General features: G+C 43.9%; 1 protein-coding gene and 1 long non-coding RNA gene across 2 annotated transcripts in view; one reads left to right on the top strand and one right to left on the bottom strand.

The window, feature by feature from the left end:
- The window catches only part of LOC146062652 (uncharacterized), a 55,380-nt gene extending 47,079 nt beyond the window's left edge, over positions 1–8,301 (bottom strand). Inside the window, exon 1 of the long non-coding RNA XR_014471448.1 lies at positions 6,618–8,301. This is a non-coding gene — a long non-coding RNA (uncharacterized LOC146062652). The remainder of the gene's footprint in view (positions 1–6,617) is intronic.
- A 4,802-nt stretch (positions 8,302–13,103) lies between these two features.
- PTMA (prothymosin alpha) lies at positions 13,104–21,485 on the top strand. Its single transcript, XM_083177467.1, has 5 exons — positions 13,104–13,337; positions 16,012–16,086; positions 18,324–18,414; positions 19,779–19,852; positions 20,476–21,485. The coding sequence occupies exons 1-5, from the start codon at positions 13,293–13,295 to the stop codon at positions 20,524–20,526; spliced, it is 336 nt and encodes a 111-aa protein (XP_083033593.1). The 5' UTR covers positions 13,104–13,292; the 3' UTR covers positions 20,527–21,485.
- Positions 21,486–22,742: the final 1,257 nt, after the last annotated feature.

Raw genomic sequence — 22,742 nt, 5'->3', positions numbered from 1 at the left:
GTTACTAACCCTGTATACCAGGGAATCCCGAAGGAGGTCTTACCTGACAAAGATACCTTTTCTTTCCAAACTTGATTTTTGCATTCAGAGAGGTACCCTAAAGTCCCTTTGAACTTAAACTCCTCAATGGGAGACACCCCAGAGGTATTCTGGATCTATTAAAACAACAACCATGCCAAAAAACTGTTTCGTTTGTGTCCAACTTGTATGGCTGACTAAGGCAGATTGCGACACTCCTGAATGAGCACATCCAAAGGGCTCAACAGCAACAAAAATATAGTTATGATGTCACTACAGTCAACCTATCCTTTAAACCAGGGATACGAGGTGCCTGTGCCCACTACTGAAAGCAAGATGTATGCTCAATGGCAGGGCTGTTTTGGGATCATATTGGCAGTGGGAACAGACAAACCTACCATATACTGTAAACCTGTTGAAAACTTGGGGGGAAAAAACCCCAGTCAGCCCTCTTTGGTGGCAAAAAGGTCCCAGAATGCCAGGTATTGAAGTCACCCTTAATCCTAGTCAGAAATAAGAAGTGGTTAAGGTGGTGGTACTGTACCAAGATGTATTTTCTGCAATTCTGTGAAAGATACAGATCATCCAAAATGATGATGTGACTCCATCTATTTTATGTTACTAACTAGCTCATGGTCCAATCTGAACATGCTTTAAGGAGTTCTGTGGCTGGACCACTGAACTGTGTCCTGTCACCTTGGGGGTTAAAAACACAGGAAAAACAAAATCTGGTACTTGTGAGTTATCTGGACGCCCGATTTTTTGATTGTATGCCTTAAGTTAAGGCATACAATCAGATGCGATGCGATGCGATATCGCATCGCATCGCATCGCATCGCATGCGACCATCGGATGCGATGACCCGATTTTTCCATAGGAATCAATGTTAAAATGATTCCTATGGAAAAAGGGGTCCTTTTCATACCCCTACTATCCAAGTGGGCATGGAGTTGGATATAAACCTGTGGCGAGCGTAGCGAGCCACCGAGCCCGAAGCGTGGCGAGCGAAGCGAGCCCCGCGAGGGGACGGTATTCCGTGTCCCCTCGCGGGGCTCGCTACGCTCGCCACGCTTCGGGCTCGGTGGCTCGCTACGCTCGCCACAGGTTTATATCCAACTCCATGCCCACTTGGATAGTAGGGGTATGAAAAGGACCCCTTTTTCCCATTGAATTCCATGTTAAAATGGACTCAGTCCATTTTAACATTGATTCCTATGGAAAAATCGGGTCATCGCATCGCATCGCATCGCATCCGATGGTCGCATGCGATGCGATGCGATGTGCCCGATCCGACCCGATTTTGAAATCGGGCGTCCGGATAACTCACATGTACCCAAAATCTGTTAAGGATGTGCCAAGGATGTATACAAACCATCTGCTAATCCTACATCGATAGCAAAAGTAAGTTTAAGTAAACATAATACATGGTGGTTGGATAGCCCTTCTCAGTCACTACTGTTGTTGATCCTTCATACATATAAGGCATTCATAAAAATGGCACACAAACTTGATTGAAGTATACATCCAAAAATAGACATGGTAAAACAATTTTTTGACACAATTTGAATAATTTACTATCATTCCCATTGTATGCAGTGAATTTCTAAAATAAATAAACATTAATATTTTTTAATTTTTTTCAGTTATTATTTCTAAAAATCTGGTATCAGTTAGAATCCATTATATTTTAGATTGTGTTTGTACATAAAATTATTCATAAACAAATATTGAATATATGAAGTATTGCTTGACATTCCTGAGTACCTGATATTCTCTGTCTCTAGCCAGTAGGCCTGCCTGTAATTCGGGGCAAGAACCCAGCCAACCTGGCTCCTTATCCTGAGCTGGTAACACATCCTCTGGTGACAAAGGAACATGTCTCCTTATCGCAATAATATGGACTATTGCACATAGGAACACTATCTTGCATACCTTTTCCAGCAAATACATTAAGTTGTAACCAGTACAGTGGAACACCTTAAAATGGCCAAAGGTATGCTCCACCATCTGTCTGGTGGCTGTAAGTGTGGTGTTATAGTCTGTTATTGCCCCTGTTGTAGTTGTGCTATAAGGAGTCCTGATCCAGGGGGTACATGTATATCTATTATCGGTACTTGTGTAATAAGACGGCGCCCGACTACGCTACATTTTCAGCGTAGCCCAACGGCTGCCTAGCGTACTTAGCGTAGTAAAAACCTAACTTAAGTGGGAAGAGTTAAGTAAAGGGAAGAATGCAGATGAAATGTGGGATACACTAAAAAATGTGCTCGAATAACTAACTACAATATACATCCCAAAAGTCAATAAGGGTAGATTCAATAAAAAAAAAGCCATCATGGCTGGACAAAAAAGTAAAGACAGCAATCAACAATAAAACAAAAGCGTTTAAATTCAATAAAAAACTATGTAAATGAGGAGGCGTTCAACAAGTATAAAGAAGCAAACAAAATTTGTAAAGAGGTAATCAAAAGTAGCCAAAAGGGAAAACGAAGAGCGCATAGCCACTGAAAGCAAAACTAACCCCAAGAAGTTCTTCAAGTACATAAATAGCAAGCGAATAATTAAAGAGAACATAGGCCCACTAACTGATATCAATGGTAAAAGTTTTACAGAGGATAAGGGAAAAGCAGAACTGTTAAATGGGTTCTTCTCATCAGTGTTTACTAGGGGAGAGCAGACAGAGGAATACACAGGTACCACAATTGGGATGAATACGCCGGATCTCAATATTGATTTCACGACCGACAAGATAATATTAAGGCTCAACAAAATCAAAACAAATAAATCACCAGGACCAGATGGGATCCATCCTAGGGTACTAATGGAATTAAGGGAGGAACTAGCAACCCCTCTATATTGCATTTTTGATAATTCACTATCATCAGGTAAGGTACCAAAAGACTGGAGAATAGCAGAGGTAGTGCCGATATTCAAAAAAGGTAAAAAGGGATGACCCAGCTAATTACAGACCTGTGAGCTTAACATCAATAGTTTACTTAGTATTAACCAACATGGGTTTGTGAAAAATTGTTCATGCCAGACAAATTTATTATGCTTCTATGAAGATGTCAGCAAAAACCTTGATAATTGAAACGCTGTAGATGTGGTCTTTCTAGATTTTGCAAAAGCTTTTGATATAGTACCACACAAGATGTTGATAATTAAAATGGAGGACCTGGGATTAGGGGCAAACATTTGTAGATGGGAAGGGAACTGGCTGTGTAATAGAGAACAAAGAGTGGTTGTGAACAGTGCTGTATCAAATATGACACCAGTAAGTGGAGTGCCACAGGGTTCGGTATTAGGGCCCATCTTATTTAACATATATATCAACGATATCGGGATGGGGATTCTCAGAAATGTATCCATCTTTGCTGATGACACAACATTGAGTAGAGTTATTAAATCAGCAGAGGATGTCATCACACTTCAAAGTGATCTTAAAAATCTAGAGGAATGGGCTAAAAAGTGGAAGATGAGGTTCAATGTGGATAAATGCAAGGTTATGCACCTTGGGAGACATAACCAGTGTGCTAGTTATAAACTAAGCGGGGAGACATTGGGTAATTCAGTACTTGAAAAGGATCTTGGAGTCCAAACTGGGGTGTAGTGCTCAATGTCACATAGCAACAAAAAAGGCCAACAGAATTCTAGCATGTATTAAAAGGGGCACGGATACTAGGGACTCAAAAGTAATTATGCCACTGTACAAGGCATTGGTTAGACCTCACCTTGAATATGGAGTACAGTTCTGGGCCCCACATTAGAAAAAGGACATCATAGAATTAGAAAAACCCAAAGAAGAACAACTAAGGTAATCAGGGGAATGGAGAATTTAAACTACGAGGAGAGATTGAGCACTTTGGGACTATTTACACTGGAGAAGAGACGTTTAAGGGGGGACATGCTCAACATGTACAAATATATCAAGGGCCAATATAAGGAACTGTCAAGCACACTTTTTACTGCAAGAAAAGAATCTAGAACGCGAGGGCACAAGTTTAGATTAGAAGAAAGAAGATTTTGTTCCCTCAAAAGAAAGAAATTCTTTACGGTCAGAGCAGTCAAACTGTGGAACTCTCTTCCTGGAGAGGTGGTGTCAGCGGACACAATAAATATGTTTAAAATAAGGTTGGACAAACATTTATTGGATAAAAACATCCAAGGGTACTAATAAGAATCATATTCTGTCTTTAAAAATGACTCACACTCTGTCTTTTACAAGGGATAAGCTAGTAAAACCCAGGTTGAACTCGATGGACGCAAGTCTTTATTCATCCTTATCTACTATGTAACTATGTAGTGACTCCGCGGCAGCCCAACGGCTGCCTAGCATAGTTAGTGTAGTGACTCCGCAGCAGCCTGGCTCTGTCCCCGGCGTCCATGGCTCTGTCCCCGGCGACCATGGCCAGCCTAGTGAGCGCCTCTCACAAAGCGCCTGTAACCACCAGGTCCCCATGCGGGCACCGGCAGAGAGGCACTCCATCTGTCTGAGATGCAGGTGCGTCTCAGTATTATTGCGGCAGAGTACGGCAACCCTGCCCATGTCCGCTTCAGGGAGAGCCTCCTTTTCAAACCCCCACTATCCACGCCAGCTCGAAGCGTGGCAAGCGGATGAGTTACGTCCCCCCCCCCAACCTGTTCATACTCCCACGATCCATGTCAGTGTGGAGTTGATTTTATAAAGTGTGGCGAGCGCAACAAGCATCGCAAGGGACATGGATTACTTTACATGTATTCCGCAGCCCCTCGCTGCGCTCGCCACACTTTATAAAATCAACTCCACGCCGATGTGGATAGTGGTGGTATGAACAGGTTGGGGGGACGCGTAAAGCGTCCGCTCACCACGCTTCGGGCTGGCGTGGATAGTGGGGGTGTTTTAGGAACACAAATCTGACAGGGACACTAACTACGCTAGCGAGAACACTACGCTACTTCTGACTGACTACGCTATCTTCGCTGTCCGCGGGGACACTACGCTGATTCTGACAGGGACGCTACGCTAACTACGTAATGGGCGACGTGCTATTACACAAGAACCCTACTATCTCCAAAACAAATATGCAAAAAAATTAAAAATAATTATGGTACTTGTGTACTAGCACGGCGCCCATCGCATCGCAGACCATAAGGCATGCGATGGTATGCGATGCGATTGGCACCCGATGGTATACAATTTAAAATTGTATACCATTGTATATGGCATACAATGCCATACAATGCGATTTTAAATTGTATAAGCCCCCTAATGGGGGATTACAATGTTAAATGACCCCCACTATGAACGTGAACCCGAAGCGTGGCGAGCGCAGCGAGCCAGCAAGGGCGGCGGTACGCGTCCTACGACCTTTTCATACCCCCACTATCCACGCCGGCGTGAAGTTAATTTTATTTAGTGTGGCGAGTGCAGCGAGCCCGAAGCGTGGCGAGTGCTGCGAGCCCCGCGAGGGGACGCGGAATACATGTAAAGTAATACGCGTACCCTCGCTGCGCTCGCCATACTATATAAAATCAACTCCACGCCGACGTGGATAGTGGGGGTATGAAAAGGTCGCAGGACACGTACTGCCACCGCTCGCCACGCTTCGGGTTCACGTTCATAGTGGGGGTGGGGGTGCATTTAACATTGTAAGCCCCCATTAGGGTGCTTATACAATTAAACATCGTATACAGTAGGGGGCTTATACCATTTTTAATCGCATCGCAGTGCATCGGGTGTTTGCCATGCGATGCGATTATAGGTTGTGCAACCAAATATTGTGGGTGCCGTGCTAGTACACAAGTACTATATATATATATATATATATATATATATATATATATATATATATATATATATATATATATATATATAACGATCCTGGCGGCGGCACTCAATCAAGTAAATAACCACACCGTAGGCAGTGGCTTGTAGCCGACGTTTCAAACCCTTGCGGGTTTTTTTATCAAGGTGCAAATATATATATATATATATATATATATATATATATATATATATATATATATATATATATATATATATATATATATATAGAGAGAGAGAGAGAGAGATATCTATATATATATATATATATATATAGATATATATAGATATATATAAAATTCAAGCTACAATATCTACAAAAACAGTATATGCATAAAACACTTACCCAAAGCCATGCATCATAGATCATTTTTGCCATATCCCTGATTTCTATAAGATTTATTTTGAGGGTTAACCATAAATGTGTAATATGTGAATATGCAAGTTATAAACTCTTCAAAGCTATATTTTTTAGGCAAAGTTAAATGACATCCAAAGACAAATTTTTATAAAAACTTTAATTTTTCATTATAAAACTCAAGCTACAATATCTACAAAAACAGTATATGCATAAAACACTTACCCAAAGCCATGCATCATAGATCATTTTTCATTTAATTTCAGTAAATACATTAATCTAGCATTCTTTCAGCATCTCCAAAGAATAAAGTGTAAAATATATATATATATATATATATATATATATATATATATATATATATATATATATATATATATATATATATATATATATATATATATATATATATATATATATATATATATATATATATACTTGTTTAAAAGTGTTGTCTCCTGCCAGTGGTGTGGCAGCCCCAGCTGTGGCTTGGGGGAGCCAGCGGTCTCGGGGCTCACTGAAAAATACCTGCTGTCCTGTATGAATACAACAGTTTGCTGTCACTCAGTAGTAGTGGGCGGTGGTAGCTGTGTACTGTAGCTGAGTACCTTAGATGACAGCCTGCCCCCCCCCCCCCAGTCTTTTCGTCTCCTCTGCACCTGGGGGTGGCCTGTGTTATTACCTGCACATACTGTACTTATGCTAGTATCCCCGGTCGGCAGGGCCGGCTCTACCATTAGGCAGCTTTAGTTTATAGTTAGAGCACTGTCGCCTGCCCTATATATATGTGTGTAGAGGATAGTATTAAGAAAAATCTTAAACTGGGTATACACTGTGCAAGGTAATGAAGGTCAGAGTGACATATTGCTCCTTACTTCATTACGGTATGTGGTCCCTGGGTCGACAATATCTAGGTCCACAGTCACTAGGTCGATCACTATGGAAATGGTTGGCATACCATAGTTTGGCACTGACAGAAGGTCGACACAAGTTGAAGGTCGATGTTGACATGGTCAACACCCACAAAGGTCGACACAAGTTTTTTCACATTTTTTGTTGTAGACTGTCTTGGTTCATACTTCACTAACCAAGTTGGCATAGTGACAATATAATAGTGTGCCAAGTGCAGCGAAGCACCGTGCCCGAAGCATGGCAAGCGCAGCGGTACACTTATACGGTGTCCATGTTGACACAGACACCTAAAAAGGGTAAAAACCTTAAGCTTGTGTCAATGTCAACCTATGGTATGTCAACCATTTTTAGGTGTCAACCTAGTCACTGTCAACCATGAGTGGTTGACCTAGTGACGGTCAACCTAGACATTGTCGACCCACCATACTGTAACCCTTCACCCTGTGGTTGCTAGTGTTATAGTTAAATTTGATGTGCAGCACATCAAACCTGGTACTGTCGCCAACGACCCCGGGCACCCACAAACTGCCAATACACACTCAGCGATCAGGCCGATATGGTGGTCCGAACAGTCCATAACTGACATATTATTTATTTATTACCAGTTTCTTATATAGCGCACATATTCCGCAGCGCTTTACAGAGAATATTTGAACATTCACATCAGTCCCTGTCCCAGTGGAGCTTACAATCTATATTCCCTACGCACACACAGACATTCTAGGGTTAATTTTTGGGAGCCAATTAACCTACCAGTGTATTTTGGATTTTGAGAGGATATCGGAGGAAACCCACGCAAGTACGGGAGAATATACAAACTCCGCACAGTTAGAACCCATGACCTCAGTGCTGTGAGGCAGTAATGCTAACCATTACACCATCCCGATATCATTCCAGTGTGTACCAAGGTTTATGCACAGCTACTACTATTCATTAGTCAGGGGCGGATTGGCCATTATAGCCACCGGGAGGCCGACGCCAGTGAGGCCGAAATACACAAAATAATTCACCTACTCCGTGCTTCTCCCCGAGTCATTCCCCGGCCGGGCCGTCCCCTCTCCATGTATTATTCATAAGCAACGATTCGCCGCTGCTGGTTGCGGCTCAGCCTCCTCCTGCCCACTGCCCTCCTATCCCACTGCTGCCCCGCCTCCTCCTCTCCATATTGTACTGTAGACTGGCCCTGGGGAGGCGTGCACAAAGGGACACATGCCAGGAGTACCTGCAGCATAGTCCCCGAGCAGCGCACTCCCCCTCCCGCACAAGCAATGCACCCCCCCAACACGGCCCCGAGCAGCGCAGTCACCCTCCCGCCCCGAGCGGCTCACCATCCCCCCTTCCATTCCGAGCAGCACACCACCCCCCCTCCCGAGCAGCGCACTCACCCCCCCCCCTCCCGAGCAGCGCACTCACCACTCCCACCTACTAGTCAAGACTATGAGGGGAGCCGCGGCCGGGACCGAAAAGGGGCGGGGCTTCGGTCTGAGGGGGCGGAGCTAACGGGGCTATAAGGGAGCTGACTGATGATGGAAAAAGCAACAGGTCAGGAGAGAATGAGCTGCCTCTCACCTGAACTAGGTGAGTAACATGTGATTGTAATGCAACTGGTGTCAGCATATGTACAGTAAGCTCTACTACTGTCAGCTACTGGTGTCAGCAACTGGTGTGGGCATATGTACAGGCAGCGCTACTACTGCTAGCAACTGGTGTGGGCATATGTACAGGCAGCACTACTAGTGACGGCAACTGGTGTCGGCATTTGCAGGAAGCTCTACTACTGTCAGCTACTGGTGTCAGCAACTGGTGTTGGCATCTGTACAGGCAGCACTACTACCGCCAGCAACTGGTTTGGGCATATGTACAGGCAGTACTACTAGTGACGGCAACTGGTGTGGGCATATATACAGGAAGCACTACTACTGTCAGCAACTGGTGTCGGCATATGTACAGGCAGCCACGCTACTACCGTCAGCAACTGGTGTGGGCGTTATATATAAGCAGCGCTACTCCTGTCGGCAACTGGTGTGGGTGTTATGCATAAGCAGCGCTACTCCTGTCGGCAATTGCTGTGGGCGTTACGCATAAGCAGCGCTACTCCTGTCGGCAGCTGGTGTGGGGGTTACGTGTAAGCAGCGCTACTACTGTCGGCAACTGGTGTGGGGGTTACGTATAAATTGCGCTACTGCTGTCGGCAACTGGTGTGGGGTTACGTATAAATTGCGCTACTGCTGTTGGCAAGTGGTGTGGGCGTTATGTATAAGCAGCACTACTCCTGTCGGCAACTTGTGTGGGTGTTACGCATAAGCAGTGCTACTCCTGTCGGCAATTGGTGTGGGCATTACGCATAAGCAGCACTACTCCTGTCGGCAGCTGTTGTGGGGGTTACGTATAAGCAGCGCTACTACTGTCGGCAACTGGTGTGGGGGTTACGTATAAATTGCGCTACTGCTGTCGGCAAGTGGTGTGGGCGTTATGTATAAGCATTGATACTACTGTCGGCAGCTGGTGTGGGTGTTACGTGTAAGTTGCGCTACTACTGTCAGAAACTGTTGAGGGCTTTACGTATATGCAGCGATACAACTGTTGGCAGGGGTGCCGATTTATGTTTTTGCTAGAAGGTGCTCAAGGAGGTGTGGCCTCATGAAAAGGGGCATGTCATTTGGGCCTGCAATATGCTGAGATGAACAGTGAATCACAATTTACACACAATAAGCAATAGCTAATACTGCACACTGTATACACACAACACATAATAGTGACTAATACCGCCCACTGTAAGCACACATACTACACAAAAAGGGCAGTGTGTATAGAAAAAGAACACACACACACACTGCACTCTGCCCAGCAGTTATTACTCACCAGAGCAGCAACTTTGTGATGGTGCCAGGCAGACACTGCTAATGGTGCCAGGCATCGTCTTGTATGCGCAAGTGCACATGTGCCAGTTGCTGGGTCACTGTTTTAGGTAAGGGGCCTGCTTACAACACACTTCTCCTGGCACACTGCCTCGCGTCTCCCAGGCAGCAGGTTTGGTGGTACAGGTGCAGCCTGGCAGTGGGACTTGGGAGGTTATGGGCCCGTGGGTGCTCATAATTTTTTGTGGGTGCTAGGGCCCTTGAGCACCCACAGAATCGGCGCCTATGCCTGTTGGCAAATGTTTTGGGTGTTATGCATAAGTTACGCTACTACTGACGGCAGGACCGATGTTGTGTTTCTGCGGATGTAGGGTGCGTGCACCTACGGCAAACTTTCGGTTCGCCGGGTGCACGCACCCATGGCGGCGTGTGTGTGTGTGTGGGGGGGGGGGGCAGAGAAAGGCGGGGGCGCCGAGCTGCCCCATGGGTTCCATGTTATGCTGGCTCCGCCCATTAATGATTTGCTACCGGCCACATGAGGCCACTTCCAGATATTTTCCAGGGCCACTTTTATTCCCCAATCCGCCCCTATAAGTAGTTTTCCATGTTGCATTGGTAAAAACTGAAATGCACTTTATACTGTACTTCATAAACACATGTTTAAAATACAATTGAATATATCACCAATTATAATGTATACAAGTTGTGCAGTTGGTCCATTTCTTTGTAGATGAGACCTGGTAAATCCTGGGCAGGTGAACTATATAAATGCCCCTTTTACATACTGCAGGTGCATTTGGTAACATAACAATGAGGAATGGCATCAGTTAATGGCTCTGCTCTTGAAACTCAGCCTATAAATAATCCGTCAGAAGTACAAATCCTCACCCTGACCTAATACTTTCCAACCAGTTTCCTGAATCGTGCCTCATCAGGCTCACTCACATTAAGGCTCAAATCCAGTTTTCTTCTCCCCTACTCCGGGTTTTATTCTATCTTCACTACCTTGTGGACGTGATATATGATGGGCATTAAATGCATCCAATGAAAAGCCGCAAAGCGTCAGCTCTGAGTTCGTTGTAATATATCTACCAATCAGGAAGCACTAGCCAAGACATGACAGGGATAGCACCAATGACAGAGCAGAATCGCGGGCTTGCTTGTCAGGCGTATTCAAGGTGCCATATTGTGTGTGGAACAGTCGTCGTTGAGTTCACCCTCTGTTCGTCGACGTTTCGTCTTATTAGAGGTCTCTGCTCGCTTTTTCTGGACACTGTCTGACTCGTCCATAAACGTAATGTGCATTGTAGAAGGGCAGTTCCATTTCTACTCAACGTCCGTCGAGTTATTCGGAGAAACGTATCGGCTAATGTCCTGAAGCGCCATGTTGGATGTGGCAGTCTTTGCTGTACTTTGAAAAGGTGCCAAGCTCGTCTTTGATAGTTTTTCTTTTTGCATATTGCAGTTATATTATTTATCTAAATAATATTTCCGTGTTCCTGTAGTGGATGAAGTATCCCGGGCATCTATGACAATATCGCTTTATCATATGTAATATTAATTTTACACTGGGTGCGTGTGGCGGTAATGGCCGTTACGGTGAAGGGAGGGGCTGTGCTGTCATTGCCAATCAGGCGGCTGCGGCGTACAGCTGGGTAACTATGGCGCTACTGTGTATGCCGCATGTCACCGTGTAACGCGCACACGCCGTCACTGCCACACATCTATAGCGTCTAATAAAGTTAACCCTTCATGAGCCGACAACTAATAGCACTGTAGCCTTTATGAGAGCGGCACGGATGGCCTGACCCCAGCCGGTAGGGGCAGCCTTATATCCCACCTGGAGCGGGCGTCTGACAGGAGTGACAGGTAACTGCTGGACACAGTGGGGCTTACACCATGGTGCGCGCGGCTGGCCGCGGGGACCCCGAGGCATTACATTACATTGCACACCGTGCACAGTAGCGGCGGCTGTGATGCTGCTGCGTATGTCAGGCTGCTGCGTTTTATCCTAGTTGCGTTACACACATATTAGCGTTGCTCTCAGCAGGTATCGGTCTAGCGGCGGGTCCCGGCACTGCACCCCGGCAGTGAAGAGGGCGGGACGGCCCGGCCCCGGAGAGGTGACGGTATAAGGCAGGGGGAGGGCCAGTGCCGAATGGAAAATTACCACTCATTTTCTCCTTAAGGGTTAATCAAATGGGGGGGAAAAACCGCGTTTCTCTTGCATAAGCGACCGGCTAACGCAGCGCTTTTGCGAGGGAAGCGTTAGTTAGTAGCTGCAAATAGTGTATCCCAGCGCGTCATGTGAGTCTATAATAACGTATAATATCCTATATAGGGCAGGCTGCTATACATGATGACATGCGTGCCCGTGGTGGGGGCAGCAGTAGTGCCGGCGCTCTCCTCTGGCTGGCATACATCCATGTATAGTGTATATGAAGTATATGGCTTCTGGGGGGAGCGGGGTGATGGGGCAGGCGTGATAGTGGCAGTGTTGGTTATAAGAGCTACTGTACATCGCGCTGTAATAAATTGCGCTTTAAAAATGAAACTCGCTGTAGCGTGTCGCATGTTTCTGCGACTGTTCGAGCGCCCCACGCAGGAGATGCACAGCCACTCAGCCAGTGCCCACCTGCGCCGTCCAAGCCACGGACTGTGTGTAGAATGCCCGGTGTTCTAGAACGCTATTCATAAAGAATAGCGAATGCGCGCTGGCAGCAAACTGTGCGCAGAGGGCAAGTAGATGCCCTAGGGGCATGTTTCACAACGTAAAGGGGCTGTTCTTATTCTAGGCGCTTTGCTGGTTTTTTTTTCCCTCTGGTTTTGCACACGCCACCACCAGCAGCCCACTCCCCCCCTCCTCTCTCGGAGAAGGGGGAAAAAAAACCTGTCCATTTGCATTGGATTGCCAAACTAAGCGCTGCTAATGCTAAGCCAAGGCGCATGCGCTATGGAGCGGCCGTGGGGCGCACAGGCTGGCGGCGGAACTGCAGCTGAGAGAGCGCAAGCAAACAAGTCCCCCTCCCCCATTGTTTTAGCTTGGGCCAATCATGCAGCGGAGATGTTCGCCCCCCTTTTCTGGGGGGATATTCACCAATCAGCAGGCGAGGAGCCGGTGTGTCGCTCCTCCCTCTAATCTATATTAAAGTCTCTGGCGCCGCGTGAGTCCGTCACTGGCAGTCACTATAGAAAAATTAAAAAAAAAAAAGCCATCTTTGCATTGTTCCCGCACCCGCTCCGCCGTCTCCGCAGCTTCCCCGGATCTACCTGCTGGAGACCCCCACCCCCCTTTTTTATTTAAAGATCTGTATAGATTAGATTTTATTTTATTACTGCAAACATGTCAGACACAGCAGTGGACGCCAGTGTGGAGAAGACAACTAAGGTAACAACACATCTTTGTGTAGTAGTGTTGTGTGTCTGTGTGTGGTGGGTCTGGCAGTGCCCTTGTTACAGTGTATGTGTTCTGCACCTGATAGCTCCCATACAGACACTTTGTCCCAGTTGTCAGAGGCTGCTGCTGGCAGCGGACAAGAAGTTGGAGCTGTTGGCACAGTGCTACAGCGCTGCCAGGATCAACACCATGCCGGGCGCTATACGGTGCTTCAGCCCCGACCTCCTGCTCCCCGGCATCCTTTCACCATCCCAGCGCTGTGCCCCATCCCCGGCAGGGAGCCGGTGTGGCTGCCGCGCAGGGGTTACTCTGGTCCCAGCTGCGCGGCTGCAGTCCCAGGGGAGACGATGGGTCTGCGGGGAGGGGGACAGATGGTAACCGGATTAAGACTTTGAAGGCAGAGCCTTTAATTAGGAGGTGGAGGAGGGTAATTACTGAGCGCGCTGATTGCAGTGTCTACCTGGGAATACTAATCGGGCAGTGCGTGCGGGGTCCGGGCGATAGCGGGCAGCCTCACCCAGCACCCTAGCCCGGGGGAAGGCGGGTGAGGCGCCAGTGAGCACAGCGTGTGCGCACTATACACACAAACACACCGTCCTCTATACCCCGATCACCCCGCTTATGCTGTTACTGTATTGTCTTAACTCTCCCCCTAACGTGAGACCTGCTGTAGCGCGTCACTCCCGTAATTTGCTATGAGTAGCCTCCTGGGACTTGTAGTCTCCCCGCCCTCCCGCTCCGGGCGTGTCTGCATGAGGGAGTCGGGCGAGCCCAGTGTCAGGGCTCTGCAAATCCCGGGAGCGTGTGCGTCTCATGGGGGCCGGCACACGGAGGGGGCGACTAATCGGCCGCCCCGGAAAGCCGCATAAGGACATGGGCCGGGACAAGGTCCAAAGACTGGCCAATGGCTGGGCACCGTGAGCGGCACCGATTTTGAAATGGAGTTTACAGCATGTTTATAAATTGTAGGCACACCGCGGGCAGGAAGGGTACTGCACCATATTGTTAGGGAACGGTGCACCTGCAGCACCTCATCTTTTTACATCAATGTTTGGCCGCTGAGAGCCTCTGCGACCTTAATCCTGTGTGATGTATTGTAAAATATGTTCACCTTCTGCTGAGGGCTCATGTTTTCTCACTGACCCGGTATACACCCCTTTTTAATCTATATAAATATTTGGCACCACACATCATGATTCCAAGCACACATGATACCTGGGGAAAAGGTTCTAGTCTTCAGCACGAACCAACTTCTAGTATACCTGTGGAGCTACTGGCTGTGCATGCAGGGACTTGTAGCTGTCTGAAATAATGCAGGACCATATGTTGCTGGTAACTGAGGAATCCTTGCTCTGTTATAGATCTCCTGTTTACTAGTTATGCAGTTTGTGTAAAGTTAGTACTAGTCTAGACTGACGTTGGTTTATATGATTTTCCAATTGTACACATTGAATCTAAAGTGGCTCCAGGGTGTAACAAATTGTAACATTTTTACTATTTTGGGATTGTTTAAGGGGAACAATGCAATTGTACTATAAGTAGCTTAACATTGGTTTTCATAAATAGGTGTACTATTGAATTCAGTTTTTATGATTAAATAGTATAAAATGCCTCCTGTATTGTAGTTATTCTTGGCTTGCAGTGTGCTGGACAGCAGCATAGGTGCTTTGATATATGGTCCTGTACTCTATCAACAGAATAAATTTTTTTTTTTTTATACATATCCATGTCATCTGATTTACTATTTATATATAATGTAGATTGTGTGGGCTGGGATATGTGGTAAACAGGTCAGGGAATTGCTTGTTTTTGTATTGTTTCAGGAAGAGTTAACATCGAATAGCACTGTAGGTAGCGTTAACCTTTCAGGCTGGGCTGAGACTCCTGTGCACAGCCTTTTTTTTTTTTTTTTAAAGTAAGGAAATGGTTATTTGTGTGCTAAAGGAAACTTCGGTTATGCATCACTAGCAACAGGAGTACACTCTTATAAAGTAATTGCTAATTGAGTGTAATGCCTTTTTTTTTTTAAATCGGGCATAATTTTTGGCAGATGCCTCTGTTGGCTATAGCAGAACATATCAACAGTTACTTTGTTTAAATTGCAAGAATAGCGATTTGTGTGCTGCTGTTCCTCTTCTAACATGCTTTTGTAGTCTCAGTTGATGCTGTGATTGCATTGGGAATGTGTGCTGTAATCGGAGTACGGAGAATACTGGTGGTCAACTACCACACACTGAACAAAACGGTCTTCACTTCCTGTACATTGCAACCTGCTACAATTTTTAAAGCACAGCAAAATGTGCCTGCATAAGGGGGGTGGGTTTTTTGCTCTAATTTTATGACACTGTACTATAGGCAGATTGTGCACGCATTTGATTGCCCTGTGCCTTCTGTATGCTGGGGTCATATAGGTTCCACAAGCTTACAATTTGAGACTTTCAAGGGGATTATAACCAGATAATGACAGTGATGGTGAGATTGTGATGAGGCCATTAATTGTTCAGGTTCCATGGCATGCACACCTCATCCTGTGACATAGAAAAGTAGTAATAGTACATAAAAGATGCCTGATACATTCACTTATGGGTGACTTTAAGGACAGATGGTGCTGACAATTTCTTTCTAAAGTATGTGGGGAAACTAAATTATTTTTTTTTTTATGAAGGACTTGAAAGTAAAAGAAAAGGAAGTTGTAGAAGAAACAGAAAATGGAAAGGGGAAGCCAGCCAATGGAAAAGCAGTAAGTGCTCTGTCTACATCAGTGATGGGGAACCTTCGGCACTCCAGCTGTTGTTGAACTACACATCCCAGAATGCTTTGTTACAGTCTTAGCATGGCCAAAGAGCACAACTGTAGCAGTGCATGCTGGGATGTGTAGTTCAACAACAGCTGGGGGGCCGAAGGTTCCCCATCCCTGGTCTACATACTTGGAGTCCTCAAAATAGTGTCCAATCTTTTGCAAGTTTTATGTCTACACAAGACAATAGTGAACTCTGGAATATAGACGTCTATATGCTTTATACTGTATTTCATGCAAAAAATAAATAAATGTGTGTGTACAGAGAAAGACATTTGTTTACGCTGTGTGCAGCAGCTACTCGATAAGACCTCCGTTAGTGGAGGACATCTTCAAGGGATATGTGCAAAATATGGATATAGAGAGCGCTAGATAGTTACCTCCCACCTTTAGTGCGAAATTCGACAGTGCATACAATTTTTTATAATTTGTAAAGAGATTTATTTAAAAATGACATAATTTGTGTCATACACTGTACATTTGAAATGAGGATTACAAGATGGATTCCAGTTGAAATAGAGACCCAACGCGTTTCGTCAAACGACTTCTTCATGGGTTATTGACTCCAAACTGTAGGGTTTGAAGGTTTAAAAATAGTTCTAAAAAACGTCATAGGTTGACGTTTGGTGACGTCCAACGTAATCACAGGTAGATCATAAGTATTGGACCATCCATATATTTTATTTATATTTTAATTTATATTTTATTGGACCAAGTGTGTAACCGTAGAAGCTCGCCAGTGTCTGACTCCTGGCAGACACTGGCGAACTTCTACGGTTACACACTTGGTCCACGTATTAAATATATGGATGGTCCAATACTTATGATCTACCTGTGATTACGTTGGACGTCACCAAACGTCAACCTATGATGTTTTTTAAAACTATTTTTGGTACTTATGTAGTATCTGGGCTGCCGATTTTTTTGATTGTATGCCTTAAGTTAAGGCATACAATCAAATGCGATGCGATATCGCATCGGATGCGATGACCCGATTTTTCCATAGGAATCAATGTTAAAATGGACTGAGTCCATTTTAACATGGAATTCAATGGGAAAAAGGGGTCCTTTTTCATACCCCTACTATCCAAGTGGGCATGGAGTTGGATATAAACCTGTGGCGAGCGTAGCGAGGCGAGCGAACGGTATTCTGTGTCCCCTCGCGGGGCTCGCTACGCTCGCCACACTTCGGGCATCGCATCCGATGGTCGCATGCGATGCGATGTGCCCGATCCGACCCGATTTAGAAATCGGCAGCCCAGATACTACATAAGTACCCTATTTTTAAACCTTCAAACCCTACAGTTTGGCGTCAATAACCCCTGAAGAAGTCGTTTTCGACGAAACGCGTTGGGTCTCTATTTCAACTGGAATCCATCTTGTAATCCTCATTTCAAATGTACACAGAGTCTGACACATTATGTCATATATTTTTAAATAAATCTATTTACAAATTGTAAAAAAAAATTATAATATATATTTTTTTTCATTATACCCAACCATCTTTTAGTAATCTACGTAATGGGCTGCAATGTGCAGCAGTTTTTGCCAGGACACCCCCTATTTCTCACAGCCCCTGATTGAAAACTGGGTTTAAACCAGGCATGTTCAAACTTTGGCCCTCCAACTGTTGTGAAACTACACATCCCAGCATGCCTTTGCCATAGTTTTAGCATTCCCTTATAGCAAAAGTGCGGCAAGGCACGATTGGACGTGTAGTTTCACAACAGCTGGAGGGTCGTAGTTTGGACATGCATGGTATGGTAAGCAAAATAACCAATCAAGAAATTAGACTGATTGGTCCAGTGTTCACAACCTAAAATAATACCCTCTCCTTCCATTTAAAGATTATCCTCTTTATTCGATTTCAATTACAAAATCAGCATAGCTCCTGAGACCATGGCGGCATTTAGCAGCCGCTGGGGCTCTGGCTAGGGGAAGGGGATAATTTGTAGTTGCTAAATTTATTTTTGGCCCTTTAGATGTAGGGATTTAAGCAGCTGCTTGAATCAGGCTTCTGAAAGACCAATAAAACTAATGTCCCTTTCTACTTTTGCCAATCTCAAATGAATTCATAAGTATCCCAGCAAGGCTAACTATGGCATCTCGAACTGGCCACTTTTTAAAAGCATAAAGCTTTTTATGTAATATGTATTGATGTATTCAATGTAACACTTCAGGATAATGAAGAGAATGGTGATGATGGTGGAGACAATGAAGGCGATGAGGAGGAAGAAGTTGACGAGGAAGATGAAGAAGATGAAGTAGAAGGTAACTTACCACTTGCTTAAACATTTATAATGTATTTGTTATATAAAGAAATGAAATGGAGAGCAAAAGCAATATACTAGATCTGCTCATAATAAAAAAAAATGCGCCAGTCCAAATTTTTATTTTGTGCAAATTTGCAGCGGCACACATCATGAATAATTATGGGCGAGTAACATTGTTGCTTCTGTTAAACCCTGTACATACTGGGTGGTATTAGCCAGTATTGCTGGCTAAATGGTTGCTAAGCGACAATATCGCCCGTGTTTTTTGTGTGTACAGGGAGATAAATCACAAGTAGTGTGCGATAAATCGCTGAGCAATAATAAGCCATAATCGCTCAGCGACAATATTGTGTATACACCGTTGGTGTGAGTTAAAAGGAGTGAAGGTTGCATCTGCAAAGTGCTGCCGCTACGAGCTCCGATGTTTCCAATTGCCCCCCAAAGTGTGTTCCACAATACATGGATATCTTTTTCATGCATAGTTTTGGTCCAAAAATGATGGGCATGGAATCAGTGATGAATTTTTATGTGTGATTGCAGTCATGTAACAGAGCATTGGAGGGTGGCTCACATTGATCCATTTCCCTTGCCTGCTCCTCTGAGCTTTTCACAGGTGCTCCAGGCTGCAGATTACTAAGGGACAAGATCTAACGTCTCTCCCACACAGTGTGGGAGCTGTGAATCGGAGGGCAATTACTCCTGGTACCGCCCCCAGGGCATCCCTACTTGTTGCACGCATCCCTCCTTTTGGCTCTGGATAATTCTATTCCTTAAGTCGTCATTACACGCATAACAAAGTGAATACAATGCTGATATAAACTAGGGATGGCCATCGATGGTAGGCATTGATAGTGATACTGCAACCAGCCATCGATGGTATAAAACTGATGGATGACTATTTCTTTTGACTGACTGGCCCATTGCCCAATCAGAATGTGGGGGAGGGGGGTCACAGGTGTTGGGGCGGAGCTATGCTCTGTGTCACGCCAATTTGGGGGGGAAAAAAGAGGGCAAAACATCGGTTTTGCTGTGCCTCCATTTGAGGGAAACAATCTGGTTCTCTCCCATCAATGGCAAAAGTATCTGACATCAGCCATCGATTATTTCGACTCGTAGATGGCCATCCCTAATATAAACCTACACGTAATAACTTTATTTAAATCCATGTAGACACCACTGTTTAATGGTCCTTAAACCCAAAATTCAAGAGTGCTGAAAAGTTAATACAGCATCACATATATAATCCATGATGCATATGTATTGATATTCATTGAACTGTATTTTCTGATTTTGTGCAGTGTTTCTTTATTACATTGCTTCAGGCTTCAGTGGCATGACATGACATTTTGTTTTCTGTATCAGGAGATGGTGATGAAGATGATGAGGATGATGAAGCTGATGGACCCACTGGGAAAAGAGCAGCAGACGATGACGATGTGAGTGACACAAGTAGAACAATATGTTGATTGCAAATAAGTACTTGATGTGACTTTCTTTTTATGAGCTGCTGCAGTGGTTCAGTAGAATGTTCTTTTGGATTGAGCTTTCTCTTGTCCTTACGCACATTTTCATTTGCGTTAGATGCTAATTCATTATCTGTTTTGGACAACCAGAAAACCTTTTACTCCCACCTGATTGGTTGGCTTACTGTCCTGCCTGTTATGGTTTGTGACTTAAAACTTCTGCTTTAGAAGGCAGAGTACTGCACAACAGGAGCCATCTCTTCATTCTAAAGTGGAAATAGTTCTATAAAAGCCATTTTAATGTTGGCTGCTGCCATTCTGCTCTTGCAGCCGCAGTGACCAATGACGGGACTTTATACATGTTCTTTTATTAAATGTATATGTTTTAAGACTTCTCACTAAAGAATCTTACATTTGCAATGGTCATACGAGTCCATTATTCCTATGATGGCTGCATATATACATGCCCGCATAATCCTCAGAATGCAGAGGTTTGAATAAAAATGTCCAGTTTTCAAAATTCTCTTTTGCTCGCAGTCTATTATAATGTTAATGCTGATACTCTATAAGATGACTAAGAAATGATCTCTTTCTAGGACGAAGATGACGTTGAAACAAAGAAGCAGAAAACAGATGAAGATGACTAGAGGGAGGTTTCCCTGTCTCCATATAAATCTATATATAATCCTTCTCCACAGCCTCCTCACCCTCATCACGCTCAGAATATGATCACTTAAAGTGATGCATCCGTCCCACCCTTCACGCAGGCTCCCATGGCCCCCATCTCCGTCCACACACATGACTGCGCCTGAGGCGCAAGTCACTGTGTCCCAAGGTGCATACTTTTTAGTGCAGCCCTTGGCCTTCTTAAGCCGAGTGGGCCAATCCTTCACTGCCTGTGTGGGCTGCAATCACTTGCTGTCCTCTCTGATCCCGAGGAAAAAGGAGGTGAGGTTAACCACAACAGAGGTTTTTTGTTTTTTCCTTTTTAAATTACTCAAATGGAAAACTAAAAACACCCTTGGATGTGGGGGTCCTATGTTTGTATTTTTTATTTACATTTTATATTTTTGTACATATTGGTATACAGCTGTCCTTTTTCTGTACCAGGGATCTGGCTGACAGGGTGTGGGGCTTTTAAATTACACATGTAATTTTGTTTCATTTTAATTTTTTTTTTTTTTTGTAATTGCTCCTGTAAATTTCTGCCAATTTAAACCCTGATGTATTTTGTTCTTTTCTGGGCGGGGTGGGGTGGAGTAAGATAGGGCTGTTTTCTTCTCCAAGGGGAACAAATGGAGAAATCTTTACAAAAAAGAAAAAAAAGTTGTTACAAAAAAACCTAAATAAATAAGACAAAATTCCCTTATAAGAAAAATATTCTGATCATTCCAGTAACTTTTTACTTTTGTTTTGTTTTTGAGCATATTTTTAGCTGTTCTTTAGATGGGTTTGGATGAGTAAAATGGCCAAAGATTTAATTTTTTTTGTGTTCTGTCTGAAGTTGCTGTTTACTTTGTCATTTCTTGGCCTGGCTGGATGTGTGTGGCAGTATTGTCAATAAAACTGCAATTTTAATTTGCAGGCTTTCTTTTTGTTCTAATAAGCATGGTGTTGAGTCTTCTGTTCATTTATTTAGTAAAACCAATACATATGAAATATATATTAAGAATTAGCAATAAACACTCATAAGCACAGCCTTAAAACATGTGGCCCCCCTTCCTTTACAGTAGTAAATGTATTGTATTTACCATTACCATACAAGGGACGAAGGAGGCAAATCTATAAATAAATGATACTGCCTGAAATGGTTTGATTCTCTAAACCACAGGTTCTTAATTCACATTTTCTAGGTGACCTGAAAAATTAGACCTTTGTGGGGTCTGGAGGACAGAGTTTGGGAACCATTGCTCTAAACCGTACCTTTTTAATCTGCTGAACTCTTCATAAAGTGGGTTTTAATAGGCAGTTCTATTTTCTAGATAGTGTGCTGGACATATTGTTTGTCTTAAGGGGTGTACATACAGTTAGATTTTGTTTTGTTTCGAAATTCAATTCACTTTCTTCTATATAGTCTTGCCTGTTTTTTTTTGTCGATTTCCACTAAATGTGCATCGGGATCGAATTTGACTTTCATTCGATTTTGGCTATATATTCAAAATCGAATGTTGTATCTTAACAGTGTGCACACATCATTAGACACACCATGGAACTTATGTATAGGCCATATCCCTAAAATTATGGATGTATTCCTTTTATAATAGCCACTTTCACATTCAGAATACTGAAGTGAAATAGCTCATCCTTTGTTCATATTATTTGAAAGTGAGTTCAGTACATAGATTACTATATGCATAAATTACACACATATTTTATTTATTTTTTTGCTGCAACAAGATATTTGTACACTTGGAATTGCTGAAACTGAGTGTAAAATACCACACATGGGGATTTTTCTATATCTATCTATCTATATAATCACCGGCGGCGGCACTCCAACAAGAAAAAACCACACCAGAGGCTATGCAGTTCAAGCCGACGTTTCAAGGCCGTTCGGCCCTTTTATCAAGGTACAAAAGAGATATAGATAGATAGATAGGTATATAGATATATATATATATATATATATATATATATATATATATATATATATATATATATATATATATATATATATATATATCTATATCATATAACACAAATTTAGTGGTGTACTAGTTTTAGGTGATAGAAGGGCCTGTACTCATATATTCCATGTGGATAATCTGGCTCTATATAATATGCTAGTTCTAGAATACATGCACTGTTAAGAGTATCAAGAGGGCCAGGATTTTGAACTGCAAGGCCAGATGTACTAAAGGTA

This window comes from Crinia signifera, chromosome 3 (assembly GCF_055691185.1).
Source record: "Crinia signifera chromosome 3, ASM5569118v1, whole genome shotgun sequence".
NCBI lineage: Eukaryota > Metazoa > Chordata > Amphibia > Anura > Myobatrachidae > Crinia > Crinia signifera.
This window is presented reverse-complemented; position numbering and strand designations above follow the sequence as displayed.

Bases quoted from the DNA above. Each gene is read 5' to 3' on its own strand.
- PTMA (XM_083177467.1), top strand. From the start codon at position 13,293: ATGTCAGACACAGCAGTGGACGCCAGTGTGGAGAAGACAACTAAG. The intron at 13,338-16,011 runs GTAACAACACAT...TTTTTTATGAAG, and splicing joins GTGTGGAGAAGACAACTAAG to GACTTGAAAGTAAAAGAAAA. The intron at 18,415-19,778 runs GTAACTTACCAC...TTTCTGTATCAG, and splicing joins TGAAGAAGATGAAGTAGAAG to GAGATGGTGATGAAGATGAT.